The 21,344-nt window shown below is 36.4% G+C and overlaps 1 protein-coding gene across 9 annotated transcripts in view; it reads left to right on the forward strand.

The window, feature by feature from the left end:
• The window catches only part of SMG7 (SMG7 nonsense mediated mRNA decay factor), an 86,780-nt gene that overhangs the window by 19,479 nt on the left and 45,957 nt on the right, over positions 1-21,344 (forward strand). For 5 of the 9 annotated variants that reach the window (XM_031935682.1, XM_023203471.3, XM_023203467.3 and 2 more), the window contains 3 exons: positions 8,341-8,477; positions 9,446-9,584; positions 19,865-19,896. In XM_031935682.1, the coding sequence (XP_031791542.1) occupies positions 9,469-9,584; positions 19,865-19,896 (148 nt within the window). In that variant the 5' untranslated portion in view covers positions 8,341-8,477; positions 9,446-9,468. The remainder of the gene's footprint in view (positions 1-8,340; positions 8,478-9,445; positions 9,585-19,864; positions 19,897-21,344) is intronic. The other 4 variants (XM_023203472.3, XM_023203475.2, XM_023203476.3 and 1 more) reach the window with 2 other exon arrangements.

The following is a 21,344-nucleotide window of genomic DNA, read 5'->3' on the forward strand; positions in this document are numbered from 1 at the left end:
TCCTTCTGAAGAGTCAGCTTTTGGCTTTCACTTATTTTCTGTGTCTGTTTTCTGCCCTTTACTATTTCTTCCTTCTACTTTATTTGGATTTAATATGCTGTTCTTTTTTTATAGCTTCTTAGATGCTTAGGTAGATGCTTAGATCAAGGCTTTTAGATCTATTTTAACATAAGCATATAAAGCTATAAATACCTCTCTAAGCACTGCTTTTTTTGCATCCGACACGTTATATATGTTTCCGTTTTCATTTGGCTTAAAATATTTTCTGATTTCTCCTGTGATTTATTTTTTGACCTGTGATTATTTACTTTTTATTTGTTTTTAGAGACAAGATCTCTCTGTTGCCTAGGTATTGTACAGTGGTACAATCATAGTTCACTGAGACTTCAAACTCTTAGGCTTAAGTGATCCTCCCGCCTCAGCCTCCTGTGTAGCTAGGACTACAGGAATGCACTGCCACTGTTCCTGGCTAATTTTTACAAATTTTTTGTAAAGATAGGGTCTTACTATATTGCCCAGGTTGGTCTCAAACAGCCTTAAGCAGTCCTCTGGCCTCAGCCTCCCAAAGTGTTGAGATTACAGGTGTGAGCCACCACACCTGACAACCTACGAATATTTAGAAGTGTTTGATTCATTTCCAAATATTTGAGGAATTAGAGAACTGTATTCCTCAACTTAGACAACCAATTCTAGTTGTTTATCTTTTTTTTTTTTTTTTAATTTGTAGTTCTGTGACTTTAATTCTTTTAAACTTCTGAGATTTGTTTTGTGGTTCAGCATATGTTCTATCTTGGTGAATGTGCCATGTGCACTTATAAAGAAGGTGTATTCTCTTGTTGGGTAAAATGTTCTGTAAATACCAGTGGGATCTGTTGGGTTATAACCTTAGTGTTGGTCTAACCTTACTGGTTTTGTTTGTTTGTTTGTTTGTTTTTTATTGAGACGAAGTCTTGCTCTGTCACCCAGGCTGGAGTGCAGTGGCACGATCTTGGCTGATTGCAACCGCTGCCGCCCAGGTTCAAGCGATTCTTGTGCCTCAGCCTCCCAAGTACCTGGGACTGTAGGCACACACCACCACACCTGGCTCATTTTTGTATTTTGAGTAGAGACAGGGTTTCGCTGTTGGCCAGGCTGTTCTCAAGTGCCTGATCTCAGGTGATCTGCCCGCCTTGGCCTCCCAGAGTGCTGGCAGGCGTGAGCCATCACACCCGGCCACCTTAGTAGTTTTCTGCCTACTTTTTGTTAGTTATTGAGGGAGTTTTGAAATCTCCAAATAATTACAGATTTATCTATTTCTCTTTTCTCTGTTTCTGTTTTTGTATTTTCTTTTTCATTTGTTTGAAACGGGGTCTTGCTTTGTTGCCCAGGCTGCAGCGCAGTGACGCCATCACGGCTCACTGAAGTCTCAATCACCTGGACTCAAGCAGTCCTCCCACCTCAGCCTCCTGAGCAGCTGGGACTACAGGCATATGCCACCATGCCTACCTAATGTCTTCTGTTGTTTTATGAACTGTCTTAGTCTTTTTTTTAATTACTCTAGTAGTTACATTATACACCTTTATATAATTTTATGTATAATATAAAATGTTACAACAGTGTAGTGCTTTCATTTTCCTTTCCTTTTGTTTGTCCTACTGTTGTCAAACAGCTTCTATATTTAAGTTTCAAAATATAGAGGGCTTTTTTGGTTTTTGTTTATTTTTTTCTTAAATTGACTTTTAAATACGTTTTAAAACAAAGAAAAAAGTTATTTTGTATTTACTCATATGTTTACTATTTCTGGCACTTGTCCTCTCTTTGTTTAGTTCAAGGCTTCCATCTGGTATCATTTTCTTCCAGCCCGAAGAGTTTCCTTTTTAATATTCCTTATGGTATTGATCTGTTGGCATCAAATCTCCTCAGCTCTTATGTGTCTAAAAAAATATATTTTTTTCACCTTTGATTTTAAAGAATATTTTTGCTGGATATAAAATTTTAGATTGGCATTTTTTCCCTAGTATTTTAAAGATGTTATTCTGTTATCTTCTGGCTTGTCTTTTTTCTAGCAAGAACTTAGCTATCATTCTTTTTGTTTGTTTGTTTTTGTTTTTGAGATAGTGTTTTGCTCTGTTGCGCAGGCTGGAGTGCAGTGGCGCTATCTTGGCTCATACAACCCCACCTCCCGAGCTCAAGCGTTTCTCCTACCTCAGCCTCCTGAGCACCTGGGACTACAGGTGCGTGCCACCATGCCCGGCTAATTTTTGTATTTTTAGTAGAGACAGGGTTTCACTATGTTGGCCAGGCTGGTCTCGAACTCCTGACCTTGTGATCCACCTGCCTCAGCCTCCCAAAGTGCTGGGATTACAGGCGTGAGCCACCACGCCCAGCCTCTTATTTTTATTCCTTCTTATGTAATATATATTTTTTTCTCTCCTTTTATCATTGTTTTTCAACAATTTGATTAAAATGCCTTTGTGTGGTTTTCTTTTGTGTTTAAATTCTTGCAGTTGAGCTTCTTAGATTTATAGGCTTATAATTTTCATCAAATTTGGATCCTGCAATTGCCATTGAAGTGTGTATGTTCATTTCTCCTGTATAATTCATGTGAGAAAATACGGTAAACCTGTGTTTTCTGATAATTGTCTAATTAATACAAAATTTCTAAAATTAGGATTTTTGTTTTACATTATGTTGAGGAGGAAGAGAGAGTGAAGAAAACAACTAGAGAGAGAACTCCTGGGAAAGAACTTACATTAGACGCCAAAACCAGGAGGATTTCTTGACGAGTTCTTTTTTAGATTTAAGGGAAATAGGATGTGGGTATGTCATACGCTGGTCAAAAAGGCAAACTGGGCCAAGCACAGTGGCTCACACTTGTAATCCCAGCACTTTGGGAGGCCCAGTTGGGTGGATCATGAGGGCAGGATTTTGAGACTAGCCTGGAAACATGAGGAAACCCTATCTCTACTAAAAATACAAAAATTAGCCAAGCTTGGTGGAGCTTGCCTGTAGTCCCAGCTACTCGGGAGGCTAAGGCAGGAGAATCGCTTGAACCCAGGAGGCAGAGGTTGCAGTGAGCCCAGATTGTGCCACTGTACTCCAGCCTAGGCGACGAGCAAGACCCTGTCTCATAAAAGAAAAAAGGCAAACTGAATAAATCATAAGCAATGAGATATTTACACTTTAGCTTTTGTATATGAACTGTTGAAAATTGAGGTCTGTCATGCATTGTAAAATAACGAGCAGAAAAAGTTAGGCTCCAGAATTCTGATACTGTACCTGGATTTGAATTCCAGTCCTAGCACTTACCATCTTTGTGGCATTGGGCAAGTTTCTTAAAATCTCTAGGTGTGTCTTTAATCATAAAATTGGAAAAATGGTTATAATCTCAGGTTGTCATGAAAACTAAACCCAGGATGGCTTATGTTCTTCACTTGTCATTTAGTAGATCCCCAATAATAATTAGTTATCTTTCCTTCTCTATATATTAACCTTTTATTCTTTCATTCAGGGACTTTTTTCCTTTTAAACATATGCAGTATTTAAACAAGTCCCTGTGGCCCTCATGAGACTGTATTTACCCATTATGTTTCTCTATTGGATCTTTTCTGTGTTGTTGTTTATCCCATCCTATAAAAAAAAGTTACGTATTCCATCTTAAAAACTGTTTTGACCTCACATCTCTCTCTAGCTACTGCCTCTTTCTTTTCCCAGACAGTATTGTCTAAATTCAATTTTAGCCTCAGTTCCTCCCGTCTTATAACAAGATCCTCAGTGACTTCCACATTACTAAATCCAGTGATTAGTTCTCAGGCCTCATTTTACTTTATTCTTCAGGAGCATTTATTCATTCTGCCCTCTTTTCTTGAAGCTTTTTCTTTATTTGGCTTCTGGGACACTTTGTTTAACAAATTTACCTCCTACTTCTTTGGCCACTGGTTCTCAATCTGTTTACTATTTGTTTCCTTCTCAGTCTAGCCAAGGAGTGTCCAGTGTTTTGGCTTCCCTGGGTCACATTGGAAAAATAATTGTTTTGGGCTACACATAAAATACGCTAACACTAATGATAGCTGATGAGCTTTAAAAAATTGCAAAAAAAATCTCATAATGTTTTAAGAAAGTTTATGAATTTATGTTGGGCCACAGTTAAAGCTGTCCTGGGCTGCATGTGGTCTGTGGGCCATGGGTTGGACAGGCTTCGTCTGGCCCTTAAATATTGGAGTTTCTGCCTCTTAACACTCCCTTGGTAATGTCATCCCATCTCATGGGCTTTAACGAATATCTATATACTGATGACTTCCAAATGAAATCTGTTCACCCACTCTTTCCTCTGATTCCTTTAACAAAACTCTTTAAGAAACTACCAGTTAATTACATTCATGTCATACCTTTGCTTAAAATGTCCAAAAATTTTGCTTGCTGGTTTCCCGTATCTCAGACCATCTAGATCAAGTTAAGTCTGACCTGCATGGTCCAAAACAACTTCGCTCAAATGTCTGGGCCCTCAGCTGGAGTGGCTGTGATAGCTAAGAAAGCTGGGTCTCTCTTCCCAAGTAGTCTGTCATCCTCAGCTTCATAATGTTTTAATGGTGTTCCAAAAGGGCAAGCTCAAATGTGCCAGTGCTTAAAAAGTCTCCGTGTCACATTTACTGAAGTCCAGTTGGCCAAAGTAAGTCACATGGCCAAACACAGGGTCAGTAGGAGTTCCAGGGGTGCAAATGCCAAGAAGTGTGTGATTCATTAGGGGCAGTTAATAATTGATCACAGGTTTTATAAAATCTGCATCTGGTTTAATTTGTTAAATTATTTAATTAAGTAATTTATTTATTTGGAGACGGAGTCTTGCTCTGTGGCCCAGGCTGGAGTACAGTGGCACAATCTCGGCTCACTGCAACCTCCGCCTCCCTAGTTCAAGCAATTCTCCTGCCTCAGCCTCCAGAGTAGCTGGGATTACAGGTGCCCGCCACTGCACCTGGCTAATTTTTGTTTTTTTAGTGGGGAGTGGGGTTTCACCATCTTGGCCAGGCTGGTCTCGAACTCCTGACCTCATGATCCCACCTGCCTTGGCCTCCCAAAGTGCTCGAATTACAGGCATGAGCCACCGCACCTGGCCAAATTATTTTATTATACAGCACCCATTTCTTTACTCAGGAAAATAATTAAGAAAAAGAACTGTCTAGATAATTAAATTGTCATCTGGAAGTATGGGCTAAATAATGGCTCTTGTGAGAATATCAAGTTTGACTTTTGAGTATCTTTTGTTTTTCAGTTTCAAAGAGTACCTGGAAGTAGAGAATGTACTATTTGTACCACAATAATTTATAACATATTTTATTTAGTTAAATCAGACAGTATCTTAAATATTGTTGCTAATTGAGTTAACTTGTCCATCTTTCATATTATCTACCTGTACCAAGTTAGAAAGTTGAACTTTATTTCTCCCTGATCTAAAATTTTATGGAGCTTAACATTTTATGAAGCACTGTTTCAGCTGGGTGCAGTGGCTCATACCTGTAATCCCAGCACTTTGGGAGGCCTAGGCGGGAGGATCACTTGAGCATAGGAGTTCAAGATCAGCCTCGACAAACACATAACAAAATTCTGTCTCTACTACAAATACAAAAATTAACCAGCTGTGGTGGCACATGCTTCTAAGTTGCAGCTACTTGGTTGGCTAAAGCAGGAGCCCAGGAGGTTGAGGCTGCAGTAAGCCATGATTGCATCACTGCACTCCAGCCTGGACAATAGAGTTAAAAAAAACAAAAATCACAGTTTCTTTTTCCAACCTAATTTTTGTTCACTGTCACGTGTCAAAGGATATGATTACACCGTGTTTTCTTTTTCCTTTAAAGCAGCTTTAGGTTTACAGAAAAATAGCGAGGAAGGTATAGAGATTTCCCATATACCCCTTGCTCATGAATAGCCTCCCCTATTATCAGCGTCCCCCACCAGAGTGGGACATTTGTTATAATTGATGAACTTACATTGACACATCATATTCACCCAAAGTTCATTTTACATTATAGTTCACTCTTGGTGTTGTACACTCTGTGGGTTTGGACCAGTGTGTAATGACATGTATCCACCATTGTATAGTACGGAGTATTTTCACTGCCCTAAAAATCCTCTTTGCTCCACCTGTTAATTCCCCCTCTCTTCCCTTCCAACTCCTGGCAACCACTGATCTTTTTACTACCTCCATAGTTCTTGCCTTTTCCAGAATGTCATATGGTTGGAATCCTGTGGTATATAGTCATTTTAGATTGTAACATGCATTTAAGTTTCCTTCATGTCTTTTCATAGTTTGATAGCTCATTTCTTTTTAGTGCTAAATAATAATCTGTTGTTTGGATGTACCACAGATTATTTATCCTTTCATCTACTAAGGGTTATCTTGGTTGCTTCAGTAGGTGAATGGATAAATTAGTTTTCAGTGATTATAAATAAAACCAATATGATACTCATGTGCAGGTTTTTGTGTAGACATCAGTTTTCAGCTCAATTGAATAAATACCAAGAGGTCATATGGTAAGATTATGTTTAGCTTTGTGAGTAACTACTAAACTGTCTTCCAAAGTGACTGTACTGTTTTGCGTTCCCAATAGCAGTGAATGAGAGTTCCCCATGCTCCACATTCACATTCGCATTTGGTTTTGTAATTGTTCTGGATTTTGGCCATTCTAATAGTGTAGTAGTGTATCATTGTTTTAACTTGCATTTCCCTGAGACTATGTGGAGCATCTTTTCACATACTTATTTGCCATCTGATATCTTCTTTGGCGAGGTGTCTGTTAAGGTTTTGGGCTCATTTTTTAATCGAGTTACTTGTTTTCTTATTGTTCAAGAGTTCTTTGTATATTTCAGATAAGTCATTTATGAAATGCGTGTTTTACACATACTTTCTTCCAGTCTGTGGCTTGTCTTGTTCTCTTGACAGCCTGTTTTCTTCGCATTAACTCCTTGTACTTTGTCTTGTAATGTTGTCCCTTTGTCAGTTTTTTCATATTCTTACCATTTCCAAATAAATTTGGTCTGCTATTATTTACTTTAACACTACTTTTAATTCTAGTATCTACTCATATTTTTGCTTTCATTTTGGTATCCTTCTTGTTTGGAATTCTGTTAACCTTTTATCTGTATGTGCAAACATCTGATTATTTTGTTATGTCTTCTAAGGTGGTCTTATCTGACCATTTATATATTGAGATGCTAATTCTAATCTGTTTATTATTTCAAGAAGGTACAGGGGTTGTTGCAAAAAAAGGACTATTTTTTAAAAAGCATTGGATTCATTGCTTTGGAAAGCATTGTTTTGGCATACCTTGTTTAATGTAAAATTTGAGATGAGGGGAAATAACTTTCCTGTTATTTATGGCTTAACCTACTTGTTTCATTCATTTGGGTTGTGAGCTTGTGTTCTGTTTGAAATTTTAGATTTTATATTTTTGCAGAAATATTTAATGTTCTGTATATATTATATAGATCCCACTATGATGAAAACAAAATGTGAATTTCAGAGAGCCAAGTAAATGATTATATATTTCTCTGATTGACTATATAAAATGGTAGGTTTTCTTAAGAAAAAGTATGTTATTCCTCGTTCTCAGATGGAAAACCTTTCAGATTGTTTTCAGTGAAGACTTTTAAAACTATTGTCAGGTTTGAGAAGCCTTGAATTTTTAGGATCTGTACCTTTTATTGAGAAACTATTCAGTCCACATTAACCTGAATTTATTTGAGCAACTTGTATGCCATGCACTATGTGAGGCACTACATATGCATGATTGAATGGGACAGTCTCTAGTGAAGGAAATGTGTACACAGATAACTTCATTGTAGTACTGTGAGTCCAATGATAAATGTGGACATTAAGATGCACTGGGAGTACTCAGCCAAACTAAGACCTGCTTTTAGGAGTTGCTGAGTTTAAAATACGAGAATGGGTTAACCAGACAAGGAGGGAAGTGGGAGGGCATTCTAGGATGAGTGAAAAAGCATGAATAAGGATACTGAGGGGCAAAACAACAAGAAACTAAAAGTAATTCAGGTTTACTGGATCATAAAGTGTAAAGTGAAAAGCTATGGGACTTTATATGCTATGCTGAGGAACTTGAGTTTTATCATAAAATATTTTCTCTCATTCTTTTCCACTGAAGTGCGACTAAAGTCACAGGAGATTGAGTAAATGCTTTAGAAGTATGACAGCAAAGTCTGCATAGACCTGCCACATATTTGAAATTTCTCCTAAGACATATTTTATTGTGAAGAATTATGAAAAATGTTCTATTTTAAAATTGATAAGTGTGAGTTCTTAAGTTCCTAATTTATAGACTGAGGATAATAATAGCATTTACCTTTTAGGATTGCTGGGAGGAGTAATAACTATAAAATGATAATGACAATAATGGCCAACATTTTTTGAGGGCTTACTTACCAAGGAACAGTCCTAAGTGCTTTACTTCTGTTACCTCATTTAATCCTCAAAACACCTCAATGAGGTAGGTATTTTACTATCTCCATCTCATTTCTAGCAAAACTGGGGCATAGAGAAGTAATTCACCTAAGGTTACACAGCTAGTAAGTGGCAGAGCTTGGTTTGAACCCAGGCAGTTTGAATATAAGACATTCTTACTATATTATACTCCCATTTTATGATATCATGCATATAGAATATTTAGCTTTGTATCTGGCACATACTAATTATAAACGTAAGCAATTATCAGTAGCAATAATAATAACTTACTTTGTCCAAATCTTTGAGTTAAATTGAAGTCCCCAAGAAATTGTGCTTTTTTTTTGTGACTAGATTTACACCTGACATACCATTGGAGTGCAGAAAGTGTGACTCCCAAAGCCATGCTTTTAACCACTGCTGCCTCCTTCCTTGTTGGTCTGTCTCTACATTAGACTTTAAATCCATGGCAGGGACCACATCGATTTTTTTCATCATGGTACACTTAGTCCTTAACACTGCATGTATGATATAAAAATGACCAAATTTGTACAGTAAATGAGAATTGGAAAACCTGACATTTTCAACTGATCTTAGCATTATTCATACTACCTATAATTGTGTTTTAATTGTTTTACATATTTTTTACATGATTGTTTTGTTTTACATATTTTTTCTTCAGTAAGGAGTTCATCTGCTTCCGTGTTCTACAGGGCATTCTCACCCTGATCTTAAAGAGCCCTGCTTGGTAACTGGTATCTGTTTGTCCTGTAGTGATCACTCAGTTTTCAGACAGTGAGGAACATTAGAGTAACATTTTGGTCTGTAACTGGAATCTGTTAGAAATATAAGTTTTTAAATGTTCTAAGAAACATTAAACAAAAAAAAAAAGACTTTGACATTTTTCCTTTACCTTTCACATTAAGTCATTTCAAATAAAGATAAAATAATTTTCTTCATAGGGTTCTCTGTTATTGTGGGTTAACTCATATTTTCCTCCTCTCCTCTATCTAGAATGTCTTAAACCATTCTACCTTATGAGAAATTGGATGTTCTTGCAGATAGTCATTGTGGGAGAAAACGTTTCATTTAAGTCCCAGATGAGGACCGAAAACTTGAAATCAGAGGAGCATCTGAAATCAAGTAATATTAGGTAGGATAAAAATTACAAGGGATTTCTACTTGTTTTTATTCCTTTTGGAGATGTGTATTATTCATACTCTGTGAACACTAATGAAATTAGAATCTTCCTGAAGCATTTGATTTTGGCCAAGATCGGGATGGGGCATGCTAAAGTTTTATTATTTATGTGACTTCATGAGAACCTTGGCTTACGTTTGCTTTGTCTTGAGCATTTATATCTTGTGGTCCAAGGAAGCTTTTAAAATATTTACTGAAGTAAATTTTAAAAAAGTTTTATATGAGGTCTCTGAATATTTATGATAAACATAGGGACAAATGATTTATGCATCATCCTTTAGAATGAAAATTTCTGTGTTTTTTTTTTTTTTTTTTTTGAAACATAGTAAATCGTGTGAGTGCGGGTAGCATCAGCTTGCTGTTCTGTGTGTCAGCATGGATGCAATCAACCCTCCCAAGTGCCTGTAGAAATAGGTATATGATAGTATGCTAGAGAAGCCCTCTTGTACATGTGAAGTAATAATTATTGCTATAGCAGCTTATTATGACTAAACATGCAAAGATGCTTGATCTCAAAGATGCAGCTTTTAACCAAGAGATGATAGTTGCCTCTGTGAGCTGATACTATGAGCGTGATACCTCTAGCCTGGCCATTTCAGAAGGCCTTAGATATGTTTATGAGCTCGGGTTTGGAACTAGACTGCAAGGGTGGAACCCAAGCTCTGCCATTTCCTAGTTATGTGACCTTGGGCAAGTTATTTAACCACTCTGTTCCTCTATTCCCTCATCATCAAAATGGGCATAATATTATTACTTACCTGATAGAATTGTTGTGAGAATCAAAGATTTAGTAATATGAAAGCTAAAACCTGGCAAATAACAAGTGATTAAACTATATTGTTATTTTACTGCTGGTTAATTCTTAACAGATGAGTTTAGTCTGTTATCACTGTGGCATTTCTATAATTTATAATTGTCTTGATATATCAGTTCCAATTTTAAAAATGTATTTGTTAAATAATGTAATCAGAACTAATGTTTGGAGAAAAAAAAGAAAAAACCCTGACTCAATTATTTTGTAATTTTTATGTATCTGCCTCTAGTTTTATTTTCTATTTATACTAAGAACATAAGAACATAGTCCTCATGACATCTAAACTGTTTTTCTTTTGTCGCTTGTGGTGGTAGAGGACCTAGGGTTTTTTACTACAACTTTGAAATGTCTTTTTCAACCCAGTGTGCCCCTTCAAAAGGGATCTCATGAAGCAATGAGGGGAGGGAGGGACGCCTGACTAGCCAGTCAGTAACCAGATTAGCAAAAGTAATTTAATGGTCATTGAACTATTCATGTCACAATCAGATTACCCCTCTTTATTCAAATGATCATTTAGGTTCTTTTATATAATTTACTTGTCTTATTTATTCCTCATAGCAACTTTGAAAAGTAGTTTGTATTCTCGTTTTATGGATGAGGAAACAGTCTTCTTAGAAGCTCCAAGATAGCACTACTCATTTGTAGGAAAGCTCAAATTCAGACCCGAGTCTTTTTGCTTTATATTACTTTCCATTACATAAAACTGCCTCCTGTATGGTTCGTATTTGATCACTCAATAATTCAACAAATTCAACAATTTTTAGTGAACAGCTGCCATGGGCCGATGCATTCTTCTGATTGTTATGGCCCTTATCTTTTCTAACACTCCCAGTGGCTCTTCTTCTTAGTTGTATTCTAGGCATATGTCTATCCTTGCACTCACCTTTATTATATTGAAATTATGTACATGCCTTTGTATCTGTCACCTTACCTAGAGGTCCTTAAAAGTAGGTATCTGCCAGTGTTACCAATTTGACTATTTAGAGTAGAAAAATAAATTACTTATTTTAATTTGTACTTACTGGTAGTATTTCCTTTTTTGAATTATTAATTTGGTCTTCTGCCAATTTTTCTGTTGATACCTTGATTTATTTATTTAGTTTGTGACCAAGTCTCACTCTTGTTGCCCAGGCTGTAGTGCAATGGTGTGTTCTCAGCTCATTGCAACCTCTGCCTCCTGGGTTCAAGTGATTCTCCTGCTTCAGTCTCCCGGGTAGCTGGGATTATAGGCACCCGCCACCATGCCCAGCTAATTTTTATATTTTTAGTAGAGACAGTTTCACCATGTTGGCCAGGCTGGTCTCAAACTCCTGACCTCTGGTGATCTGCCCACCTCGACCTCCCAAAGTGCTGGGTGCTGGGATTACAGGTGTGAGCCACGGTACCTGGCCAGTATATTTTTTGTATTAATTTTTCCATTTTATCTAATCCACATGGCTCTTAACACTTTCTCTGCATTCTTTTCTTTGTCATTTTGTAATTATTCCAAATATTTACCATTCTCCACAGCTTATCCTCTTTCTTTCAGACACAGATAGGATCTACCTTATCTCTGAAATTGAGGAAATACAGCTGTAAATTCCCTAATCCCAGTATTTCCCAATTCTAACACATTTCTGTTTAAGCTTACCAACCTCCAATTTTATCCTGACACTTTTTCAAGGCCAGTCCTCTTCCTATCTTAATATATCATTCTTATTTCCTTCTCTCTCTTCCAGAACAGTGCTGTCAGTTTTATTTTCTCCTATATCTTCAACCAATTCATTTCTTCCAGCTTCTTTCCTTTATTCTAAATACTCTCAAGTGTCTCTCCAATTAGGGGGGGAGGGGAAGAAACTTCTGTTTAGCCATGGCCTCCATCTCTTTCTCTTTACACAGCCCAGCATCCTTAGAGTTGACGTAAACTTCTCCCTCTTATTTGTTCCTCAACCTCCTGCATCCTCATGTAATCTTTTCTCTGGCAAGGCTGTTATTGACCCTTATTTCACCAAATCTGACACACTTTCCAGTCCTTATTTATCTCATAGTACTTTTCAGCTGCCTGTGATATTGATGACTACTCTTCCTTTTTGTTCTCTTATTTTCTATACTCCACTCTTCTCTTGCTCTTATACTATTCACCAGTTTCTTCTTGGTGTTCTTCATGGAGTGTCTTTCATCTACCCTTTAAAAATGAAAACAGAGAACTAGCTCCACAATTCTGTGTTTCTGGGCAGTTACATTTACTCTCATGGTTTTAACTGCCATCAATGTACTGATCACATCAGTGCTGTATCCCTAGTCTCAAGTCTCCCCTTTGCTTGATACTTACCTCTGAATGCCTGCTTACGCATTCATTAATTCAACAAATTGAACACATTTTTAGTGAACAGCTGCCACAGTCAAGGCATTATTGTAAGTGTTATGGGTATAGCCCTGAACACTATCTTTTTTGCATTCTCCACCTTCTTATATACCCAGCCGGCCAAACTAACAATCTGGGAGTGACAGACTCTTTCCTCTGCTTTATCTTCCTTTCTTTTGGCTTAACTTACCAGGTATTTCTTGAATCCGGGTTTTTCCATTCATCTGTATTAACACATCCTTACTTCCAGTCTTAAATCTATAGTAATCTTTTTAAAATGTAAATCTAACAATGCTATGCTCTTGCTTTAAGTTCAGCACTGGTTTCCTATTAAAGGACAGAATCAGAACTCCAGGGCGTGTCATGCAAGGCCTCTCACAGTGTGCTCTGTCTGGATTCTTCAGCTTCATTATCTGTGGCTTTCTACCTTGCATTTGATGCTCACTCACTAGCTTAGCTTTGCTTTTTATTGTTCTGTTATTTCTTCTGCTTGGAAGAATAACTCCTTCCCATCCTTTGAAATTCTCAGACCAGTGTTGGTCCTTAATAAAACTAGGTACACATTTTTAAAGAATATAAATTAAGGAGCAAATGTTGTGGTATAGAGTATTGTCCTGTTGGGAGATTTGAAAATGCTTCCTGAGCCCTAAAGTGCCATAAAGAGAAAGCAAATTAGTATTTTTATTAACGTGTGCAAGAAAAACTCTTTTAGGAGCAGCATCTTCTCTAGATTTTCTTTTCCAAATGAAATTCAGCAGTAGAGCAATATGATTTATATATCTCTGATTAATATTGTGAGACTTGATGTGTGTGTGGGTGTACATGCATGTGGGCACATTAAGTGCATGCTTACCTTATGTCTGGCCAATTATTCAGCATAAATAATTATGATTAGATTATTGTGTTTATGGCTATGATTGATAAATGCTGTTATTATCCCAAGTATTTCTTAGAACTCTGTGAAACAAGTGAACAGATTAACTTGTGGCTTTTGGTTAAATTTCTTTAAAAAAAAAAAAAAAAAAACTCCCAGCGTGTTCTCCCAAAATAAAAGAGAGTGATTCACTTTTCCTTAGCAGCTGTGAGTTTAGAAGATGTTGACTTACTTTCCCGAATTCTGCTCAGAGGGGACAGGGAGTTCAGGCAGAAGGAATCTCCCATTTTATGTGCCCTGACTTGGAAATACCTTTACATTTTTAAACCATGAATCTTAGACTATATATTCTTTGTGTGTGTGTGTGTGTGTGTGTTTTTTTTTTTTTTTTTTTTTTTTTTTTGAGACAGAGTCTCGTTTTGTCGCCTAGGCTGGAGTGCAGTGATGTGATCTTGGCTCACTGCAACCTTCACCTCCCAGGTTCAAGTGATTCTCCTGCTTCAGTCTCCAGAGTAGCTGGGACTACAGGTACATGCCACCACGCCAGGCTAATTTTTGTATTTTTAGTAGAGATGAGGTTTCGCTGTGTTGGCCAGGCTGGTCTTGAACTCATGACCTCAGGTGATCTGCCCACCTCAGCCTCCCAAAGTGTTGGGATTACAGGCGTGAGCCACCGCACCCAGCTGTTAGACTATATATTCTTAAAAGAGATTATCTTGTATTTGTTACCTAGCATTGTTACATAAATGCTATATCTAATCAAGATGTTCGTTAAAGAAGATAACCCAAATTTTAGTATTTTCCTCTAGTGACATTATTTGAAAAATTATAAAATTGTGAAGTATTAAAGGCTCTAGTTCTATGGGTTGTTACTATCAAACATTTCAATTTTTTTTTTCTCATACCCTTGTGTAAGAGTGAAACTATTATATAATATCATAAAATGAGGGTTAGGAGTTATACTCTGGAGCCATATCGATTATATCGATTATGCTACTTCTACTTACTTACTGTGACCTTGACTAACGATACTACTTAGTAACCTCTATCTCCTTGGGTTTCTTGAGCTATAAAGTGGGGACAATAACAGTACTTAGTGTGAAGTAAATAATTTATGTAAAGCTCTTAGAACAATGGCAATAGTATATGCTGCATATAGTGTTAGCTGTACTTATAGGCACTATAGTATCTATATATATTCTCATGTACCTGGTACCTGTTACTACCTCTACTATAGTACCTGTAGTATAGTATATAGTACTAAGTACTTAGAATGCATTAAATGTATTTATAGATCTTGATTATTCCACGAGTATTTATTGTTTCATTTTATTAGCTTTCAACATATTTGGCTGTCACTGAATGTTGCATATTTTGTTCAGCCTTTTAATGACTTTTTCTTTTTTTATTGCTTGATAGAATTGCTTAATTTTTCCTATTAATAACTAAGACAATATATTTTGATAGCTATGTTTAATAGTGTTACTTTATTATTGAAAGCATGGTGATTTTATTCTTGGTTCATTCATTCTTTTCATTAATTCCTTCAGCTTAAAGAATTAAAAGGAATTCATGTTGCCATACCCTCTACCAAGAAAAAGCATTTAAAAATTTTTTCCTCTCTGTATGATCATTGGCTGTAAACTTTAATGTTAATTCATTGATAGTCTTTATAACGAAACCAGAGAACAATTGTCTTCTTTGGAGACAAAAGTTTCACTCCATTGCCCAGGTTGGAATGCAGTGGCACAATCACGGTTCACTGTAGCTTCAGAACTCCTAGACTCAAGCAATCCTCCCACCTCAGGCTCTTGAGTAGCTGGGACTACAAGTACACACCACCACACCAGCTAATTTTTTATTTTTTTGTAGAGATGAAGCCTTCCTCTGGTGTCCAGGCTGATCTTAAACTCCTGGCTCCAGTGATCCTCCTGCCTCAGCCTCCCAAAGTACTGTGATTACAGGTGTGAGCCACCATGCCTGGACTATTTTTTTCTTTATAAAGTAAAATAATGATATAGCCAATTTTGTGCTAATCTATTAAAATATTTATATAAGATTACATATCCATTGATTTGATTTCTAGTACATTATTTTTTAAAAAGAAAGCTAATAGTTGCTTAGGGTTGGGAAGATGGAGATTCCTCTTCTTGTGAGGCAGTAACTCTTAACTTAATCCTCCCACCTGTCTAAATGGATATTTTGGGGATACAGAAAAAAAAAAGTTAGTGGATAATAGTGTATAAGCCAAACTTTGTTTTAAAGAGTTTCAGTAGATTCTATCAAAAACATAGCATGGCCTGCAAGTACTGTTTCTAATTATATGAGACTGTATTTTTTAAAATAGTCCACTTTGTGACAAGATTAAGATATTAACTAATAAAAACAAATAAACACAGACTTTTACTCTGCAGACACTATTGTTGATGATGTCTTATAACCGTAATTTGGTTTGGGAACTTAAAGATGTTTTACTTCTCGTTCTTTTCATCAGATATTCCTTAGAGCAGGAGATGGCAAACTTTTTCTGTTAAAGGATCAGATAGTAAATATTTTAGGGTTGGTGGGCCATGTGGTGGTTGTCTCAACTCTCAGCTCTGCCTTGGTAGCTGAAAACAGCCATGGACAACATGTAGATGAATGTGTGTGGCTGTGTTCCAATAAAACTGTCTTCACAAAATTAGATCCAGGATGAAAGGGAATTTCATTCACAAGCCGACCACGGCATTTGAGTGTAAAATTTATTTCTTGTGGTCCTTTTGATAAAAATTTTAGATATAATCTGTTTCCTTTATGAACAGATCTTTTAATTTAGGCTAATTGACTTAAATGTTAATGTTCCTAGACAACCCAACGTTAGCTTTTTATGTCATATAATTTTGTTATTCTACTTTGAAAGAAATAGAAATAACTTGGACTTTGTGGAGTCATTTAAGAACAAAATTTGTACCTGTTTGTACCTGACTGCTTTGTGATTGGAAGAATTATTTTATATCTCAGAGCTTCAGTTTTTCCATTTATAAAACAGGAATAATTCTAGCTATTCCATAGGGTTGTTATATTTTCCATTTAGCTATCTTTATCAATTCAGTTTAGCAAAGTTGTTTTTAAAAAGAAAGGTAATAATTGTCATTATTAGGAAGGTAATAAAAGTAATTAACTTGTGCTTCTTTCAGAACCTAGGATAGAACTGCACAGAAATGAACACCTCTACCCTTGTCATACTGAGGAATCAAAGCTGGAATTTCAAAATATTTTAACGTCTATGTCAGTTTTTGTGACATTTTTATATTTCTATTAGTGCTTGACTTTTTAGTTTTACAGTTTTTCTTGGACAGATTATAGCATGGTAAAAATACGGAGTAAAATTTTAGATCTTTGTTTATCGATGGGAGCCTGCTGCAGAGTCTGCAAGAACTATAGTTCATCACCTGACAGCTTGTAAGAAAAGCAGATTATTTGTAAATTACATTTATATTATATACCCCATATAATCTTTGACTGGAAGTTGGTAACATCATTAGGTGGATGTTAGCACACTGAAATGTTACTTGTTCATCTTTACAAAACAAATCATGTTTGGAATGAGAAAACAACCTTTAGATACATGATCCTAAGTATATATGTTGCATATACTTGAGCATGAATTTTCAACTAACATAAGGAAGCATAGTAAAATATATCCTTTGTAATTTCACAACTCAGGGACAAAATGAAAGGTCATTCATTTAATCTAGTAAAGGTGCATAATTAACCCTAGCTTTCTCACTAAAAGGTTTATAAATTAGTACTCTCCAGTAGGATTTTTCAGGGGAGGAGCGACAGTTGTGACATTAATAGGATGGGGTACATGGTATGCTTTATTAAATTGTATAATCTTAGGTTTTAAAGGCATAAGCCAACAGTTTTGCAAATGTGTATTTTTTTAATGGCAAAAGTTAACACCTGAAGTGAAGAGTGAAGTCAGGCTGGATGGTTAATGGAATTTGATGTGATGTTACATTTTACGACTAAGTGTGGCTATTTGTTTAGTATTCTTCATTTATATTGCTAGTTCTCATAGGGCTTGTGGTTACCTCCTTAGCACTAAGTTGTGATTCTGTTGTGTGAAAGCTTAATTTTTGAAAAGATGTAAATATCTTTTAAAGACTAAGAGAATGAAAGGATTTGCTTTACATTTTAATGAAACTTAAATTTATTAGGTTGGTGCAAAAGTAATCGTGGTTTTTGCCATGTTAAAAGATGGCAAAAACCACGATTACTTTTTCATCAACCTAATACAATTGATATTAAATACTTAATAAATTATATAAAACAATCTTTAAACAGTAAAAATTTTAAAACCTTAATATTCTCTAGCTTTCATGCTAAAAGTTCATTTTTAAAAATGGAAATCTCAGCCTGGCATAGTGGCATGCATGCGCCTGTAATCCTAGCTACTTTAGAGACTGAGGCAGGAGGATCTCTTGAGCTCAGGAGTTGAAGACCATCCTGGGCAACATAGCAAGGCCCAATCTCTCTCAAAAAAAAAAAATCTCTCTTAAGTTTGTATACCTACCTTCTTAAATAGAGTATATGAGTCTGATTTATACTTTTCCTCTCACTAAAAATATTGAGTGTCTGTTGTGTGCAAGGTGCTATGCTAGTAGACAAGGAGTTGTGATAAGCATTCTTAAAATCTATAATGTGTAATATGAAGAAAAACTAGAAGTGCTGTGAGAGCATAAAATAGGAATATCCTTAATCAGATGGAGTTCAGGTAGGGCTTTCTGAAGCAGTAATGTTCTGACTGAGGTAAAAGATGAGTGGTAATTAAGCAGACAAAGGGGGAAGAGGTGTTGCTAGCAGAGTCTTTTATAAAGACCTCTAGTGTGAAAGAAGCAGGGTATACTGGAGAAATTAGAAGTCCAGTCCAGAAATGAGCCCGGAGATCAAGGAGTGAAGAGTAGTGAAAACAGAGTTCAGAGACTGTCGAATGTTGTAGGACACTTTAGATTTTGTTCTTAACCTCAGAGTAGTGGGAAGTCATTAAAGTGTTTTAAAGGGACAACTGGTAGATCAGATTTGCATTTTTAAAAGATCCCTCTGAGAGCTGTTGGGAGAACAGAATGAAATGGGGCAAGAGTGAAGTGGAGGAAACAAAGTCAAGGGATGGTTCTTGAATGAGAGTGGCTGAAGAAGAAATGAAGGGAAATCAACAGATTCAAGATATAGTTAGTAGATAACATTTTTTGGAGTTGATAGATGTTAGAGTTTTGAGAGAAAGTTGTCATGGAGGACTTCCAGGTTTCTTCCTTCCACAATTGGAAAGCTATGATGCATTTGCTAAGATGAAAAAACATTAGAAAGAGAACTAGAGGTAGGGGATGGGAATGGGTCTTGAGTTCAGTTTTGGACCTCTTGAACACAGGCAATTCTTGAAGAATTTGAGAGGGAAAAAAAAGGCAGCAGCTAGAGGGGAACATGGGGCAGAAGGTTTTTAAAATGTGTGAAATACTTGGACATGTTAAAATGCTGAAGAGAAGGAAAGATCCAAATGAAGTGAGGGAAGTCTCAAAATTGGTGCAAGGGAAGGGGTAAATCAAAGGCACAATCCTTAAGAAGGGTTAGCAAGAACGTACCTAAGTGGAATTATTGTTCTTAAATATTAAGAGGTGCACTACCTCTAGTGTTTTAACAAGAGAAAGTAAGAAGCAGGCTGTATATATAAATGTAGTACATCTTTAGTAAGTGGGAATTGTTTTCCCTGAGGTATAGAAATGTCACTTGGAGGTGAGGAAGGGGTATAGGAATCAGTAGCTTGAGAAGAGGGGAAATTTGAAATAGTTATGGTGAGGAGTGAATTGAGAAATGTAGTAGGATTTTTTTGGCAGCATGGAGAGAATTTTTAAAAATTTAATGAATGTCATTTAATATTATCTTAAGTAAATAACATTTGGAGGAAAACATCAAGAAGGTGGACTTAGCAGAAGAGGTCCCTAAGGGTCCTTAAACTTTTTAAGTGTTGGCATTAATTTGCCAAGACCTTGTGCTACCCTGATGTTAAAGTAAGGATGATATTTGCAGTGCCATAAATATAGCTGCTGTATATCCTTATTGTAGTGTATTATTTCACCTAACTTTTAGTGTTATTTATATGTTAGGCCTCGTTTGTTTCTAACTGATACTCTTTTTCTTTTTTCTTTTTTTTTCCCTATCTAGGCAGGCAGAAGTCCTGAAGGCTGACATGACAGGTATTGGCTGGCTTATTTCTTTTTTACCACATATTTTATACATTAAATTAATGGAAGGATATCCTCTTTCTTACATTACGCACAGCACTAAATCCCATCTTAGTTGCCAAAAGGGATGATCATTTACTATCTGCTTTAAATATTTATTGTTTATATAGTTTGAATTCTTGCTTAAGTAATTGTTGGGAATGGTATATAATATTAATATATGGTATACTGAATTGAATGTTACGTAATTTAATTTATATAATCACTTAATTTTTATGAAACTTTTATTAACGATTTAAGACATACAGAAAAAATAACATACCCCATATAAACCAAAATATCTTACAGTGTTAGGCTCATATCTTTCTGGGAAAATATTTTTTTTTCCTCTTGATAATTAACCAAACTTTAGTAGGTAAATCTTCAGAAAAAATATTTATAGAAAAATTCTTCTGAAAATCCTTGAAATTGAGTGAGCTACCTTGCTGGCTTTCTTTTCTCCCATATCTTTGTTACTTTTTTTTTTTTTGTGAGATGGAGTCTCGCTCTGTCACCCGGGCTGGAATGCAGTGGCGCAATCTCAGCTCACTGTAACCTCCGCCTCCCTGGTTCAAGCAATTCTCCTGCCTCAGCCTCCTGAGCAGCTAGGATTACAGGTACATGCCACTACATTTGGCTAATTTTTGTATTTTTGGTAGAGACGAGGTTTCACCATGTTGGTCAGGCTGATCTCGAACTCCTGACTTCATGATCCTCCTGCCTCAGCCTCCCATAGTGCTGGGATTACAGGTGTGAGCCACTGCGCCTGGCCATCTTTGTTGTTTTAAATAATGACTGAGGTCTTTTGGAAGAATAACTGCCAGACTTAGCCATTGAAAGGAGTAAATGAGGCACGGTGTGGTGGCTCATGCCTGTAATCCCAGCACTTTTGGAAGCCCAGGCGAGTGGATCACCTGAGGCCAAGAGTTTGAGACCAGTCTGGCCAACATAGTGAAACCCCGTCTCTATCAAAAATACAAAAATTAGCTGGGCGTGGTGGCATGCACCTGCAATCCCAGCTACTCTGGAGACTGAGGCAGGAGAATCACTTGAACCTGGGAGGTGGAGGTTGCAGTGAGCAGAGATCACACCCCTGCACTCCAGCCTGGGTGACAGAAAGACTCCGTCTCAAAAAAAAAAAAGAGTAAATAATTTAAATACAAAATTAGGAAATATGTTGTAATCACCATATACTTATCAGTATGCCCTCCATAACAGCAGATGCCATCCTAAAATGTAATAAGAGGAATATGTACTAGTGAATCTTACTCTAATTTTTGAGTAATTTAGTTCTGCAATGAAATTCACAAAAAAGGAATTAAACAGCATACCTGCCAAGATTTACAAAGAGGAAAAGGACTATTGAAATGTCTTTTTGTCAACTTTAGAGTCATTTAGGCTAATGTCCTAAGAGTTCATGG

The sequence above is a fragment of the Piliocolobus tephrosceles genome, chromosome 1 (genome assembly GCF_002776525.5).
Source record: "Piliocolobus tephrosceles isolate RC106 chromosome 1, ASM277652v3, whole genome shotgun sequence".
Classification (NCBI taxonomy): domain Eukaryota; kingdom Metazoa; phylum Chordata; class Mammalia; order Primates; family Cercopithecidae; genus Piliocolobus; species Piliocolobus tephrosceles.